The 16,804-nt window shown below is 40.9% G+C and overlaps 1 protein-coding gene across 4 annotated transcripts; it reads right to left on the reverse strand.

Annotated features, from left to right (window-relative positions):
* Window positions 1–10: 10 nt before the first annotated feature.
* On the reverse strand, window positions 11–11,211 carry LOC127608858 (sodium channel subunit beta-4-like). Of its 4 annotated transcripts, none has more exons than XR_007964395.1 (6): window positions 9,569–11,197; window positions 5,560–5,732; window positions 5,246–5,465; window positions 5,039–5,168; window positions 4,720–4,822; window positions 11–4,445 (listed from the first exon to the last, which is right to left on the reverse strand). XR_007964395.1 is itself a non-coding variant. In XM_052078282.1 (6 exons), the coding sequence occupies exons 2-6, from the start codon at window positions 9,621–9,623 to the stop codon at window positions 4,352–4,354; spliced, it is 672 nt and encodes a 223-aa protein (XP_051934242.1). In that variant the 5' UTR covers window positions 9,624–10,525; window positions 11,110–11,211; the 3' UTR covers window positions 11–4,351. The 4 variants fall into 4 exon arrangements, 2 of the variants coding, with proteins under 2 accessions (XP_051934242.1, XP_051934241.1); XR_007964394.1 differs by lacking the exon at window positions 4,720–4,822 and having other exon boundaries at window positions 11–3,528; window positions 3,568–4,445; window positions 9,569–11,193; XM_052078282.1 differs by lacking the exon at window positions 4,720–4,822 and having other exon boundaries at window positions 9,569–10,525; window positions 11,110–11,211.
* Between the last annotated feature and the right edge of the window lie 5,593 nt (window positions 11,212–16,804).

The raw sequence follows: 16,804 nt of genomic DNA on the forward strand, positions 1-16,804 counted from the left end.
GATTCCCCACAATGCGTCAGATGTTTTATTTCACAAACAGGCACTGACACCAGCGTTCTCTGGCATTTACAGTGTTTTTATTTACATCATTATATTTCCTAAACAAGTCAAGTTATAAGTGCATAGTCATGAGGTGAACATGAGCGGCATGACTAGAGGGAGACAAAGAGTGACATTGAGGATTATTATTCCAGGAAATCTGGGGTTACATGTGTGGGTGGTGAATATTCAATAGACAGTACAGTTGGAATCGAAATACAAACAATTGCATCAAACAATTAGGAATTGTAAAGTTTGTGTTTAAAAAAAACATTTTGTTCCATCACAAGGGAGAATATTTAGTTTTGTTCTAAAGTAAGGATATAGACTATTGTTTTTTTTTAACCCATTGTAATAGTTAATATTTCATTTGAAGTGCATTGATCCGTGATTTGATCGTTGAATTTGAACGGAATGTGGGAGTAGACTTGGCAGTGTGGGCAGTGATGAAGTACCTTAGGCCAGTGGTCCCCAACCCCCGGGCCGTAGACTGATACCGGTCCGTGGGTCATTTGGTACCGAACCGCACAGAGAAAATAAATAACTTACCTTAATTCCGTTTTATTTATTTTAGAATCTGAAAGATATTTTATTTAGAAATATTACCGGATTCTCTGTTACATCTCTCTACAATATGTCACCCATGACACAGGTCAAGGTGCGCTTCTTGGTCACGTGATAGGTTACCACTGAAATGAAACCTGGAGCTAGCAAAATGAGTGAAAAAACCCTCCCCCCCAAACATCTTTGGAAAGGTTCTATAGGAAGGGGAAAAGGCTCGGCCAGGAGACCAAAGAGAGGCCTATGACTTTCAAGAAAAGGTAGGATACCTTTAATCCACACTATTAGTCGTCCTACTTAAAATACGGCTTTAGCTCAACGGGAAATTCCCACGCACCAAGCCCACTTTGGATAATGTGCGGCGGTGGTGAGTCGTATTTTTCACTCGCTTTATATTTGCGCTGTATCTTATTTTGAAGGCAGGTTTAAACATTAACATGACTACCAGAGAGTGGTGCGGCCAGATCGGACGTTCCTGGTGTCATGATTCGTGTTTATTATTATGTTACGAAAATAGTACCGTTTTAATGCAGGTCGTATCATATTATTTTGTTGTATTTATCCGGCCTTAAAGGCCGGTCTCTGAAAATATTGTCTGACATTAAACCAGTCCGTGGGGCAAAAAAGGTTGGGGACCACTGCTTAGGCCACATGCAGGCTGTTGCAATTCAGTAACAGTTGTTACAATGATCTTTTCTATTCGATTGCTGTATGTTTAAAAGGTGTCTCTGTAATATTTGGGAAGCCACAAGACTCCTGGACTGGCAGTATGAGCTCCAGTTGCTTGGCAGTTTAAATAATTTACCATAAGAAGACATCACGGTCTTTTCCCATTTTTTTCTCCTAAATTGTTTTGCCTCAATAGTTCCATTTTTGTGGTCCCTTGCCCTAATAATCTTTCAATTGAATAAAAACTTTAAAAATATGTGGCAAAGACATGGGACAAACAATCCGACCAAAAGAGACAAAAAAGTCATTCCTATCACTTGCAGAACTATGTATAAATGCATTGTTACACTTGTATTGTAGCCGAATAAACGGGATGTGAAAACACTACATTTTGCCTTGTAGAATAATGTGTCTCCAATATGTAAAACACTTAATTGACGAACTAATTGAGTTCAGACAACAGGCTTCTCATGTCAAGTTGACGAGATGGATATTATACCTAGAGTATACCCCAGTACTGCAGCAGGGGTTGTACACAGTCGGCTGACGATAAGTCGTGTTCTCTTAGTGCAGAAAAACAGAACGGGTCAAAATGAGGAAAAGGACAAAGGGTGAATGAGTTTCCATCCACATATGTCATCATTAAATATGAATTATATCTCCCTAAATGACATAATTAAATATGACTTTTTTGTGGTGGATGTAAATATTGGCCTTCAAATGATAATAAATGATCACAATATTATCTGCGATAACAGCCCATCTTGCCGGTATCTTTTATACAACTCCTCTCTTTATTTCCCTTTTTAAGTGCCATTCAGAAGGAGCACACTCGTGTGTGGGATGAGCACCACAATTGAGAATGTATGGCATACCCATATTAAACGTTGCTAGAACTTTGACATGAGGTCACCACGGACAACCAAATTGGCTTTTTTTTGTATTCAGAACACAAAAATCAGGAACTAAGACAGCAAACAGACTGTTTTGTGCGCTTTATGTTTGAGGTATATGATGTATGTTTAACTCCACCATACTGCCTCTTTTGGGATGTTTGTACCCTTATTACATCAGTTGCTACTGGCAATACTTTCATATGTCATCACTTATATCACGAACAAAGCGTATAAGTCTACAGTAATTTGAAAACCTGCCATTACGTTACATTAAAGTGATTAATCAGCTATTACATACAAATGGCATCTTTTGTTTATGTGAAGAAATCTGTCAAACTGAAGGAAATAATTTCAATCAGACCTTTTTTGCTGCTCAAATGGTAAATGTCAAACTGGTAAACGGTAACACTTAACATTTGTAATCCATCTCTTTATTGCAAGTATCGAGAAAATGGTATCGATGGTGGCTCTGCAATTATGTGTGCCACCAAAGTAATGGCAAGGACGAGACAGACGAAGTCTGTCCCAATACATTTGTCCAATAGTATTGATGAAACGCGACAGACCAATACACTTTATGATATTGCATTTTAACATTCACAACTGGATACATTCAAAAAGACAAAGTTGTTACTAGCTAGAATAAGGCAATGTTTACTTTAAGTTGATTTCATTGCGTATTATTTGCACTATTGAGGACACTAACCAGAGTCATTGTTGGGTTGTCTTACCTCAAGTAAAGTGAGACATCACTGGCCGGAACATCTTATACGTCTTCATTAATTATTGGATTCTATCAAGTTATGCCCAATAAAATATATTCAAGGCATCGGCCCACTAAGACACTTTACCACCCTGCCCATCATTGACAAAGCCTTCAACAGGCCTTTTGTCCTGACACACTTCCAAAGTGATCTTTAACATATTATTGCATAACAATTTCTTTATTATTGCTTCCATTGAAAGCAAGGAGGAAAAGACATAACACAAATAAGAAAGTGGCCAGTTGGCCAGAGTGAGAAATGTGAACAATAAAACAAATGCATGGCTGTTGACACATTCTCTTAACGGAACTATGGCAAATTAGATTTTCAGATTTTTTTTTCATTGTTCAAATTGTTTTCTAATAAAATAAGAATGGATTTAAGTTGATTTGTGCAGCCACTCCAAACAGTGGTAAAGTGCTGTATTGTTTGTGTGCAAGGCCCGTGCATGACTCATTGCTATTTGACAACTTAAATATAAGTGTGTGTGTGTGTGTGTGTATGTGTGTGTGTGTGTGTGTGTGTGTGTGTGTGTGTGTGTCTGTGTGTGTGTACGCGCACGTGCACGTGCACGTGTGCGTGCATGCATCCCTAAACTCCTGATCCCAGGATCACCCCTGACTTTCAGTTTTAATGACCTGAATTGAAATCGAGATTTGGACAATACAATTTTCTGAATTTTAGAGAAAAAAAAGACTTGTTCTTCAAAAAAGAACACCACTTATCCATCCAACGATCCATTCATACATCTTCTATTGCGCACTGGGTTCAAAATTACATGTGAGCTGTAGTCTTATCACCGTTGACTTTGGGCATGAGGCGGGGTACACAATGATCATAAAACCATTCACAATCCAATTTAGATTATTCAACTAGCTGGACTTGCATGGTTTTGGAAGATGGGAATATGCAAAGAAAACCTCATGCAAGTGTGGAAAACATACAAACTCCTCACTGAAAAGTCTAAGCCACAACTCGAACCCTTAACTTTTGACTGTGAGGCACACTTGCTATCAAATTCAACACTGTGTAGCTCCAAACATTTAAATGCCGGTTTGGGAGAGGCATTTCAGCTATTTTGTACTCTTCAATGATTCCAACGAAAGCATCTTTGCTCGGTTTCACTCGTGTTCAGTTTCATGTTAGCGCAAGACTAATCATCAAAAAGAATAAGCAGGATATTGACTGAGTTTAGTACATTTAGCATAGGGAACTACTTGTGAAAGACTGCAGAGTTTGATGATACGGGCGCTGAACACTGCAACAAATAGGCTGTCATGTAGACAAGTGTGGCCCATCCTTCTGCAGATCGTTTTTTTTCCATTGAAGCAATGATGGAGCTGTACATTTGCTTAGTGTACTTGAGAGTGTACATTTGTAACATCTTGTAACATATATACAAACATAACGTTGCGTTTTTGCTCATGCCTTTGGTGTTCCTTTGTTGTCAGCTTTGGCTCCTGTAAGTCCATTTTCGGTATTGTCGTTCCCTGAGGCATTTACCAGGCACTCTTTACTGCAAGGTGATGGAGAAACCAAAGATTAGCATGCAGAAGCAACAGCAGCAACAACAAAAACGATAAATATCCCTGATCCACATGACTAACATTTTTTTTATCCAAGCCATACAAAACAAAATGCATTGAAACGAAAGTGGATATTTTTTTTAAAGGATATTTTCCCCAATTTTGTAACCAAACATAATTTAAGTGAATGACAATTAGACATGTTCAAATGCTACTAAAAGCGTTAAAAATGTTTTCGAAGGGTCATCATTTGACTTAGTGCACCTTGCGTTGCTGTGGGGCCATTTTGCCTTTAGGACAGTTTGGAGGTTCGCTTGTTGAATTTGGCCTGTTTTACTGCTGCTTCTCCTCGCTCCCGATCCCATCCCTGTTCAGAGATTGTTAAATTTTGCAAACTGTGAGCCTGTGAAGCTAGATATGCTTTTATCATTAAGGCCTACATAAAAGAACTTCAATTGACTTGACTTTAATAGGTTTTTTGCAAGCCCTTATATTGTATCGTGAGGTTTTCGGAAAAGTGTTATCAGTCATGTAAGTTACGCATGCCGTGATGAGTTCCAGTCACCATCTTGAGACGACTTACTTCTTTTCATCATCCTTCAGCAGGAATTGGACCACCAAGGCCTTTATCACCATCACGATGATAACTATGCCAATGACTCCGCCCAACACAGAGACAATGATGACAGTTAACGTATTGTCAACCTCCCTCACTGTGGACAAAGAGCCATTGGGTGAGAGGTAGTCGACAAACAAAATACACAATAGGACATGTCAATACGGTGCATACTTTGATCCACCACATAGAGAGTGAAAACAGTGCTGTGGTTGCGGTACTTCTCTTTCGGGTTTCTTGCAAAACAGGTGTACTCTCCTTCATCTTCAAAGGTGATATTCCACAGCAGGACAGAAATATTGTGTTTCTTGGAAGAGCCTACAAACTCTATTCGCGGGTGTTGCACTTTCACCCTGGGCTCCGCAACTTCGCTCGGAATCACCCCATCGCATAACTAGATAAACGCCCAAGAAAACCTGACTTGGTTACCCAGCCCAGAGCCGACCATAAGGTTTTTATCAATGCGCTGATGCTTATGAGGTCCCTACCTTTTGCATTGTGCCGTTGTTATAATGCCAGCTGAAGTAGAGCTGGTGAATGCCAATGCAGGATGAGAAGGTGCAGGGTAACAGCACGGTGGAGCCATTCATCGCTTCAATTGATGACACTTTTCCTGTTGTTACCTCCAGTCCACGAACGTGCAGCACATCTGAATCAAAGACTGGGAGTATGGCGCACAGAATAAATGGGAGTGAGTCGTGAGAGATCATCAGGTGTGCCGCGGGAAATCATCAGATCCTCGAAATATACATAACAATATTGTCAATATTTATGAAATTGTGTATCAAGAGAAGTAAAAAAATACCAGTGCTTCATGAAGCTTCATTTTCCCCATCACTTTCATTGAAAATATTTAATATTTTACAACACTGGCTAGAATACGACTTTAAGAAGTAGATGATCGCTTCTAGAGAATTTTGACCACTAGCACGAGGTCAAATACAATCTGAGTCACCTATTAAGTCTATACTGTATGAGGAAAACAGCATTTGTGTTGCGGTCACTAGTGAGTCAGGTTCTCTCACACCTCATTAATACAAGTGTGCCTTATATAAGTGTGACTGTTTTTGTGTGTGTGTGTGTGCGTATGTGTGTGTTAGAAGCATAATTCTTCTATTTCTGCTTGGTAGGAAGCATAAAATTAAAAAAAAAGAAAACAATTAAGTCCCAAGACTTTTGTCTGCCACAAATGACACTTCATTTACGGTACTTGGAACCAACGAGAAGGATCGGCTGGGGACACATACGAAAATAATGCAATATATTGATAGTGATGTAAAAAATGTTAATTTAGTATTCTTCTTATTACTGTGTGCATGGGTCCAATGAGTTGTCCTTGCTTCATGGCAACCAGAGGAATTCTGACATTATTACTCTGGTGTCTGCCGACCCTTGAGTCCTATTTATAAACACTGTCCTCTCCACACTGACCATCATGGGATCACATTACACTTGGTGCAAACTGGGATTAAAACATTTTACGCCTGTCAATTGGTGTTTCAAAGACGATGTTTCGTCACCGTTTTTTTTCGCGGTCCAAACACAAAAATAAGACTGGCACTCTGCACTTGTGTACAGTTCCAAACCACAAAATCAGTCTTGTTTCAACTATTTTGTTGTTCCCAAATCTCTTTACATGTGACAAAACAAATGTGTTTACAAACACAGCGCGTGTCAGCTCATGCCTTCGTAGTTGTTTGGTTCTACTTCTGTCTCTGACTTCTGTCCCCCCCTTTCATCTTGACTTCGACGAGTGGATATTTTTATCTCCCGTCTGCATTCAAGTTGACTCGTCTTTAATAGCAATCTTAGCTCGGGTCCCCCTTATTCTGTTCTCTTTCTGGAGCTTGTCTCTTTTCTTGGACTTTTACTTTTCTTTGAGGTCTGGTCACTTTTAGCTTGTGCGTCTTATTGATCAGCGAATGCATCTATCTTGCAGGAATGTTGGAGTGAGATTGAAAAAGGTGCATGGTGTTCTTTTTAGATTGACATAATTGTGTTATCCTTGACCAGTCAAGGATTTGAAATGTTTCCATGATGGGAAGGGTTTTGAATGCCTGGACAAACATTTCCATTAATCCAGTTTCGATAGTGCTTGTCATCATTACATCGGGTCACGGGTGACCCTATCTCATTTGCCTTTTGGTGAGAGGCGAGGTACTGCCCTGACCTGGTCATTGTTCACAATTTATGCGATTTCAAGTCTTAAAAGAACCTAACTTGCATGTTTTGGAAAATGGGAAGCAATGCCCATGTAAAAACAGGGAGGGGTTGGCATTTGAAGCCTGTCAATGAAAATTTGTTGAATCCTTGCGTATCGATGAAGTTGTAATATTTGAAATTTGGTCAAAATCGTCAAAAGCGATTGAAATGGTGATTTATGAGCGAGCTTCGCATTCACCACGATGAAAAAAAGTGGAAAAGACAAACGACACTCTCACGAATGCAATTTCAGCAATTTACTGAAAAGTAAAAAAGAGTCAAACACTTGCAAGCCGCAACAGTAAACCAATCCTCACAGAGACTGACCAGACATGTTCCTAATGTTACTGACTCGGTCACACCCCTTGATGTTGTGATTTTTGGCTTGAACAGTAATTACGCTTTACACAACCTATTTATTTATTAACCTATTTATTAGATTCTCTTTTCTTATGTTTTAATTATGTTTTTGTACAATACAGTGCTATGGCTTTTATTGTTAAACGTGTAACAATGTGCTGTGGTGATTTTTGGAAGCTCAAATGGATTCAAGGAATTTAAGTTCATTTCAATCTGTAATATTGATTTGGTTCAAGGGTAAACTGTATTACGATCTTGGAACATATCTGACTTGTCATTCAAGATAAAAATCTGTGAATGTGATTTTCGAGTGTCGCTTTCATTCCACAATTACTTATCATTTACTGGTCTTGCAATTAGTGCACACTCGTGTACATTTGTGCTATATATTAGCTCCATTGTCTCAACCAAACGGCAATATCTAAAATCAATTCAGCTAATGGAACAAAATGCAATTGCTGGCATATCTTGTCCTTGGCTCAGAGTCAAGGTGATACGTTTTATTTAAGTAGGCCACGCATTGAAGAGTTAATGTATTTCTGAGCAAACCCACAGAGAACGGGCCGAGAACACAATTACCACTTGGAGAAGGAGGGGTGTGGGAGTGCTGCTGGGAAGAATGGAAAGGGAAGAGGGAGAATGCTCACAGAGGAAGAGAAAAAGGTGGAGGGATAGACATACCGGGTGGGAGATGGGAAGGAGAGCAGAGAGATGGACATTATGTTCCTGAAGTAATATAGCTTGCTTGTGATGACTTCCATAAGCGTGTGCATCCATGTACCACAACTTTTGACAAATTATATTACAGGTTATTGAAACTTGATAGAGACCCAAGTACCGATATGTGTAGGTATACTATCTAATCAAGGTAATAATAATACAGTGATACCTCTACTTAGGAAATTAATTGGTTCTGGAAGACATTTCTTAACTAGAAAATTATGTAAGTAGAGACGCGTTTTCCATTTAAATGCCCTAATCCGTCCCAAACCTCCCCAAAATTCAGACATAAATGTCAAGTCAAGTCAACAGTATTTATAGAGCACTTTCAAACAGCCATCGCTGCATACAAAGTGCTGTACATGGAGCAATTTAACATGCACAACAAACAGTAAGACAAATCTGTAATAAAGGCGGTAGAAAGCACCAAACAGTAAAACCAAGAACAAATCTAAGTCATGCTGAGTCGAACGCCAAAGAATACAAGTGAGTTTTGAGGAGGGCTTTGAAGATGGGCAGCGAGGAGGCTTGCCGAATGTTCAATGGGAGGTCATTCCAGAGAGAGGGACCAGCAACAGAAAAGGCTCGATCCCCTCTGAGCCTCAGTTTAGTTCTTGGTACGTCTAGCAAAGACTGGTCCACAGACCTGAGGCGCCGGGCAGGTGTGTAGGGGCGGATGAGCTCAAAGAGGTAAGGTGTACCAAAATGTATCAAATATATCAAATGTATCAAAATATGTAACAATTACATGTTACAATTAGATTATTGCACAATAAATGAGTTGTGCATAATGTAAAAACAAATAATAAAGAATACAAATAACGGTCATTTCACTTTTAACTGCGTCCTCATTGTAATTTCTCTCTCCATTTCTGCGACCAATCCAACTCAACATAATTCATCGGGAAAAAGGTTAATGCGCTGGACCTTGATAAGTACAACTCAAATTGTATGTCAGCAAGTTTGCACTCGGAAGGTGTGGGAGGTGAACGCTAAGGCTTCGCTTAGAAGGCTGATGTGGGTAAACCCTCACGTTTGGACTTGAAGGTATGGATTTACTGTGATGGCAATGAGCCACCCACTTTGCATTCAATTAATTTGACACAGAAGAGGTAATAGATACTATGAATGAGAACAAATGCACTTCATACCACCGACACACAGAAAGGTGTGAAACAACATTTTAAGGTGGATAGAAGGAAGTCGTTAACTCACCGAGCAGCAGCGCAAACAGCAGACCTGGCACACCGGTGCTGTCCAATGACGCCATGACACCAATAATCTTGTCCGAATCCTTTTGTTTTTCCCTATTCTGAATGTTGCCCTTGTCCTGTCACAGTTGAATCTGGCCAAAAACAAAATGTGGCTCTCTTACAGGTCTTTGGAGAAAGATGGTCGTGCTTTCAGTCCCTCCTTTTGCCCCCCCTCCCCCCCCCCTGTCCCCGGGACGCGTAAAGAGTTCTGTCCAGGCTGGGGAATGCGTCCCCCCCCCTGGCCCTTTGTTTGTGTCCCTGTCTTCCCCTCTCACTCGCCCACTCTCTCTCTCTTTCTGTCTTCGGTCAGGAGTCTGAGTGGTGATCCAGCAAGCCAAAAAAAAAAAAAAAAAGGCAGTGCAGAAGCTGTTTGACGACGTGCCGTGGAGTCAGATATAGCCTCAACACTCTGGCAGCAGAGGGATCTGTCAGGGAAGCGCACCAGCCGGCAAGCCACACAGAGGGGAGATGTAGGCTGGAGCAGTGCTGGATGCAGTCTGTGAGAAAGAGGCACAATAAGGGATGCTGGCGCAGAGCGGCCAGGCAGAGGAGCAGAAAGCGAACGTTTCCACGGCCGGCGAGGAGAGAAATGAGTGCGGAAGGTACTGCAGAGGGAGAGAGGGGATGAAGAAGAGAGAGAGAGAGAGAGCTAGAAGGAAGGCGGGGAGGCTCGGGGTGTGTGTTAGAGAGGTGAAGGTGATTACCAATGCCATGTTCACATACACATGACAATTCAGGGCAATTTCGCTGACTCAGCCATACTTTACAGTAGTTGAAGACAGGATGAGTGCCTTGCTTCAGTCACGCCACATGACCACCACTCAGTGTTGTCTTTGCTGCATCCTCTTGGCCTGTCTCACTTCCATGCGTCTTTTACTTCACGCTCCCTCCCGCTATCTTGCACTGGCAACCATCTGACCTTGTTCAAAGGCAAGACAGACATTGTAATCTATGTGACTATCACGGTTAAGGCAAACAGACAACAAGGTCAGACACAAATATAAAGGACGTTAAAATAAGAAACCATCAGAATCAAGTTAACTTCCATCCATCTTTCCATTTTCGATGCAGCTTGTTCTCTTTTGAAGCCGGTAGCCCAGACGACTGGGCCATAGGCGAGATACACCTTGGACTTCAATGAGCAAAAATAATTTGATATTCTGTTCGGTAAATTGAGTGACGAGCATGGTCACACATCAATATCAACACAAGTGACCATTGTCAAACGCAAAGACCAAGATGGCAGGTATGCAGCTAGCACCGGCAGGTAATTACTGTATCTAAATTGACACAACATGCCATTATTTCTGGCTCTTACGGCTAATCAATAATAATTTGACTCCCTCCTGCATTTCTGCCATGAAAACTGTTACAGCCTCATTGGGGGCTCTGAGCCACAGAAGGTCCCCCATGTGTGTCTATTTTCCAGGCAAGTGGAAAGACATCAAATCAACATGGCGTCTTTGTATTTGGAATGTAAATGTCGTCTTAGATAATACTTACTTGCAGTTGTCGCAAAAGGCACCATTCAAGATGAGATCAACAGTGCTCCGTGAATGTATGGAGCAAATGGCTCGTCTGAAGGGTATTCTTTATATATATAACCTGCCACTGTATGGAAACGGCGACCCGGTAGTCTAGTGGTTAGCATGTCGGCTTCACAGTGCAGAGGTACCGGGTTCGATTCCAGCTCCGGCCTCCCTGTGTGGAGTTTGCATGTTCTCCCCGGGCCTGCGTGGGTTTTCTTCGGGTGCTCTGGTTTCCTACCACATTCCAAAAAACATGTGTGGCAGGCTGATTGAACACTCTAAATTGTCCCCAGGTGTGAGTGTGAGCGTGGATGGTTGTTCGTCTATGTGTGGCCTGCGATTGGCTGGCAACCCCGCCAGCCAATCGCAACCCCGCCTACTGCCCGGAGACGGCTGGGATGGGCTCCAGCACCCCCCGCGACCCTAGTAAGGATCAAGCGGTACGGAAGATGAATGAATGTATGGAAACGGCATCGTTACGTTGTTGAACAAAGCTGTGTTATTTGCGTAAGTTGAGGGGGTCGTTGTTTTTAGTGGATAGCTCTACTTTACGAACGGCAAAAGGAGAGATGGAATCCTTTAAATGCAGTCGTTCCTCATAACTACAATCACTTCCTGCTTCTCTTACTTCAACAGCCAATCAGAACCTATCAACATAAAAACATGTCTAAGCAATTATTAAACAACAGAATATAATTGAGGTATTCTTAACATGAAATAATATGATGCTCAAACATAAAATGATAATAATTATTAATATAACATAAGTTTACATTTGTATCGAATAATTGTTTGGTCCCGCTTCACACCTGATGATCTCTAACAGATCATGAGTAGCTGTTTATCACCCTCTTGTCTATTTCACGCTCCTTGGTGAAGGCTGTGTTGATTAATCTTAACGCAGTAATCATCAAAGACAAATATATCCTGAAACTGTAAACCTTCTAAAGATTGAAACCTAGCTGCCGAGGTGACATGCTTGGTCTGACACGAACCTTCTCGAACCCACCAAATGAGCCCTTCACCAACATTACGCAATACAAAGAGACCTTCCATAAATCTCATCCAAACCACCAACGCAACCCTGCATTGGCAGTGAGGAATTGCGGTCCACGCCGTTGATGTGCAGACTGACCTCCTTCACTGGATTCATCACTTCCTGCTTGAATGATGTGCAATGTTGTCACGACATGTGAGCCAAAGACTTTAGCAATCCATAGGAAGGAGATGGCTCTTAAGGACACGTAGTTGGTTTGGCTAGCCTTTACAGACAAGTTGAGAACTTTTAATAACGTGAAAGTGCACATACCACGATAAACGGTGATCTGTTCTGACTACAGCATTGTGCTACAGAGTCGATTTGAAAACCTCCCATGTGCAAGGACAGCCCGGTGGTTATGTATCGGTTTGCACTGCCGGTTTAAGTGCATCTGGATGACAGTTTATTATGTTACATTTATCATATAAACATGTGTTTGTCAGACAGTCTTGTTTACATCCTTATTTTTGCAGTCTGTTACTGTTGTCAGCATAGATTTTGCTGTGGGTTTTGTGTGTTGACTTAAAATTCTGTAAGAACCTTGGAAATGTACCACAAAGGGTACATTAAAAGATTATTAATGCCTTTCATAATCGGAATATCATGGAATCATTTCATGAAAAATGAATTTTAAGCTGATGTTAATGACATCATCAATACAGTACATTCTCAAAAATTGACATATATACTAATAGTAAAAATACAGCTATAAATAAATAATTTCTCTCATAAAATTACCATTAAAAAAGTGGATCTGTCCAATTATTGTGCAGCTCTAAATTCTTGTGTATTGATACTGCATCATGAGTAATCTAATATCATTTTGATATTTTGCCCCAACGCCAGGCACCAGAGAGTCATAGAGCTTCATTGAACATGTCACTGGGCCTGCGTCAGCTGCATAAAAGTCATCACAGTGAACCACGACTTTATCACTGGTCATTTTCTTTGCTTTCCCTGTGAAAAATCAATTTATCTTCTTGACAACATGAAAGTCATCTATGCAGAAGGTGGGTCACAAAGGTCTTCAAATTAATGTTGATTTGTTCTGGATGGATCTGTGCATTGCAGAGTGTCCTTCAAATTACGACCACTCTTTTTCATTCTGTCTCTCATGTAGTTCCCGTAAGATACACAATTCATGATTCAAATAGGATTGACCACACATACACACACCGATGTGGATCGTTCGATACACACTCAGAGAGGCAAGGGACAAGGGAGTTAGCCTTTGCAAGTCCACGATCATATGTAGTGACAGTGGCATATGTGCACACGCACCTGCTCCTGCACGGGGGTGACCTTGGAACGCTTTGAAGGCGGAGCAAGAGAGGACATTGCACTTAGAGAAGAGGGGGAGAGGAGAATATTAGCGAGCGGTGGGAGAAAATCATGGTGGGATGGAAGGAGGAATTTGTGAAGATGCAGAAAAGGGTCTGCGGGGAGTGGATGTAACAGGAGGCAAAAGGGAAGTAACATGAGAGAGAGCGACGGAGGGTGTGGAGGATTTCTTTCTGGGGCGGCCGAGGTGCTGAAATGCTGCAGTCAAGCCACATGGATAACATTACTGACACGCACGAACAGTAGACACAGAGAACTGTACACCGGCCGTAACCCTTTCAATGACCACACCAACATCATCTTTCTGGATGTGCCCCCCCCCACCCCCCCCCCCACACACACAGTCTGATTAACCTTCCTATCACCCAACACTTGGGCTTGCTCTCCTTTCTCTTCTCCCTCCGTTTCCTCCTCTCTCTCTTTGCACCAGCCGGTGAGTGAGCACATTCCAGAGAACATCCTGAGTGGCCCTGTCTCAGCCTCATCTTCAGACTGTCCCCATCTGAGCATCCCATCTTTCACTCTTCTCACCATGACCCTTTTTTTCCCTTTGTTCTGGGTCCACTCTCTCCTCTGTGTTCTTTCTGCAGTTTTCACGTCTTTTCCAATCGCTCTGGGCCGTCCCATCTGACAGTTTGGCGGGGAACGGGATAAAATAAAAAGGTGAGTCCCATTTAAAAGGTGGGGGGACAAAGTTTTGCAACTGTTAGCTCAAAATTGTAGACTTGGATGCGGAGTCATCACGGAATATTAGATACGCCTCTGTGCAAAGATTATTACGGCGATGTGTGCAGACTTGTGGTTGGCCTTAAAATGAAGGACGCTCGAAAATGGCTGTGATGTCCTTGACAAAGGCAGAATGTTGACTATATAGCCATGAAAATTGACTCTCACATTTACGGTATATTTCTTGTGTACAAAATGATACTTTTATAAGCTGTGATTTGTCCAATTGTGAGGACAAAAACGATTTATTTTGTTCTGTTGCATTGCTATCTTTTAGATGGAAATGGTAAAAGGTTGCGGGGAGTTGTGCTCAGAGATGGATTAATTAATACAGACACGTCTATACATCTCTTGGTACTGTAACACTCTCACATCCCCAAAACATGCATTTTAGGATGAATTGAAGACTCTCGTGAGGGTAAACGGTTCAGATAATGGATGGTCGATATGAATATTGTGGAAATGGCTGACAAGAGTGTTCATCATCCATACTTCAATTGGCTTATAAACACACGTACATGTTGAGTTTACTTCTGCTGTAGTTTTCAATGGTGTCATTTGAATTTAGTCTCACAAAGATGTTTTGTCCTTCAAAGTATTATGTGATTCAAACACAATAAAAGGCAAATATGATGAAATACTTTATTACGATTTTTTTTACCCCAACATTCGCGATGCTGAAATTAAGGATACATGGAGAACATATCTTCCGTAGCATATAATCACCATGCTGTGTTGTAACTATAAAGTGCACATCTTCCAGGAAACCATTTACATACCTAACATTTTAGATACTTTTTTTTTGCATGCTCTCAATGACAGTATTATCTAAAACAGTGGTTCTCAACTGCTGTCAGTCTGGGATTCGCATCGTCTTATTGTTGCAAAGATGCATGTTTTTAGTGAAAAAACAAACAGTAAAGTACGTTACTTTTTAAATGCAGTTTCAAAATGAGTTTTATATACCGCCAAGAACATATTGAGCTATGAAGTGCGTTTGCCCAAGCCTGCGCTGCACTGCTTTTGTTTACAGAGGAGCTAGTGACAAGAGCAAAGGTGTGCCTACACCTCAGTACTGTCCTGGAAAATAATTCAATAAAAATCTAAAAATCAGAATACTGGTAGATATAATTTTTTACAAGCTGCACTTTTCGGTCCCGACACACCAGTTGAGAAGCACTGATGTGAAATATGTGACAATGTGCAAAGCAGTAACCTGACCTTAGAGACAGGAAAGGATATCATGAAAATCTTAAGACACACGCACACACACAAAAACACTTTTGCTTTGCTGCAATTGGAATGCAAATCTCTGTAAAATACAACTCCAGTTGGACATCATGATTCTATAACAAACTTTCTTTCGTATTGTTATTTAAACTAAAAAATAAATATACAAAACATCAAGGCAGCAATTTGTTCTTCTTTTCAAACGGAATTTTCTTGTAGCACAATGAAATAAGTGCGATATACATAAAAAGTGCCCATTGCTACGCAGTGTAAAAGATTAAGCATGCACACAGAAACCCATGTTTGTTTCTTGTTCTGACATAACTTAAGACTGGTTCATGTTGAAATGTGTTATCCCACATGCATTGAGTACACTACACTGTTTTTATACCATCAAATGGTTATGGCGCTGAAGTAAATGAAACAAAGTGAGGGACCTGTTCAACTATTGAGACTACAATCGATGACATTTCTGAGCTTTTGACGCTCTGCCCTGACGTGATGGTTTACTGAAGGCTGAACATCTGCCTGAAGTAGTAATTTCCGTAAACTATAGAGGGATGGATGGCACGGTACATGCACGCTGCTTAACACAGGTTAAGACGAGCGCTTTGCGCCATTGTGGGCGTCAACACAGCCGAATTGATTGGCTACCAATACATGGGACTCCTTCCTTTCCATTTAAAATTGGTGCATGAGGCGCACAGTCCTTGAAATGGCAGAAATGGAAACGTATTTGCTGGAGTTCATGAGGGAGGTTTAGTGCGTAAAATACGACTATAACACACTGGCAAACCAAAAATAATGTCAATGTAAAATATATGTTTTTCAAAATAATAGTCAATTACAACATTGATTTTGCCTGGTTAATGTGATTTTTGCTCTTGGATCTCAGTGAGCTGCGTTGGCACATCAAAGATATTTAACAAGCCTCAGTTTTACTCATAGTTATAAGCTGTCATCTGTAAGGGGCAAGCGATGCTTGTTTTTAACATCCCGGTAGGTCATGTAGCACATAGCATTCAAAAGTCTGAGGATGGCCACTATAGAAGGCTGAAAGAGCCACTTGGGGCTGGAAACCCCAATACTAAACCATTGAGTTAGCCCTGAATCGGAATTCTTCAATTGGCCCAACGCACAAAGCAAGATTCGTAAAAAAATAAATAAATAAAATAAAATGGATTGGATGAGTTTGTTGCCGAAGAACATAACAGCCCTTCAAATCCCTTTGGGGTGTACTGGAATGTTAATTTTCCAACATGAATGAACTCAAATACAGTATCTCATCTAAAATTATTTTTATGTCAAACAAAGAGGCAGCCAAAAGACATAT

Source organism: Hippocampus zosterae, chromosome 10 (genome assembly GCF_025434085.1).
Source record: "Hippocampus zosterae strain Florida chromosome 10, ASM2543408v3, whole genome shotgun sequence".
NCBI lineage: Eukaryota > Metazoa > Chordata > Actinopteri > Syngnathiformes > Syngnathidae > Hippocampus > Hippocampus zosterae.

Excerpts from the sequence above, each read along its gene's own strand:
- LOC127608858 (XM_052078282.1), bottom strand. The coding sequence starts at position 9,623 with ATGGCGTCATTGGACAGCACCGGTGTGCCAGGTCTGCTGTTTGCGCTG. Across the intron at positions 5,466-5,559 it reads ACAACGGCACAATGCAAAAG|TTATGCGATGGGGTGATTCC; the intron begins GTAGGGACCTCA and ends GCGTTTATCTAG. Across the intron at positions 4,446-5,038 it reads CTGAAGGATGATGAAAAGAA|TAAAGAGTGCCTGGTAAATG; the intron begins GTAAGTCGTCTC and ends ATCACCTTGCAG.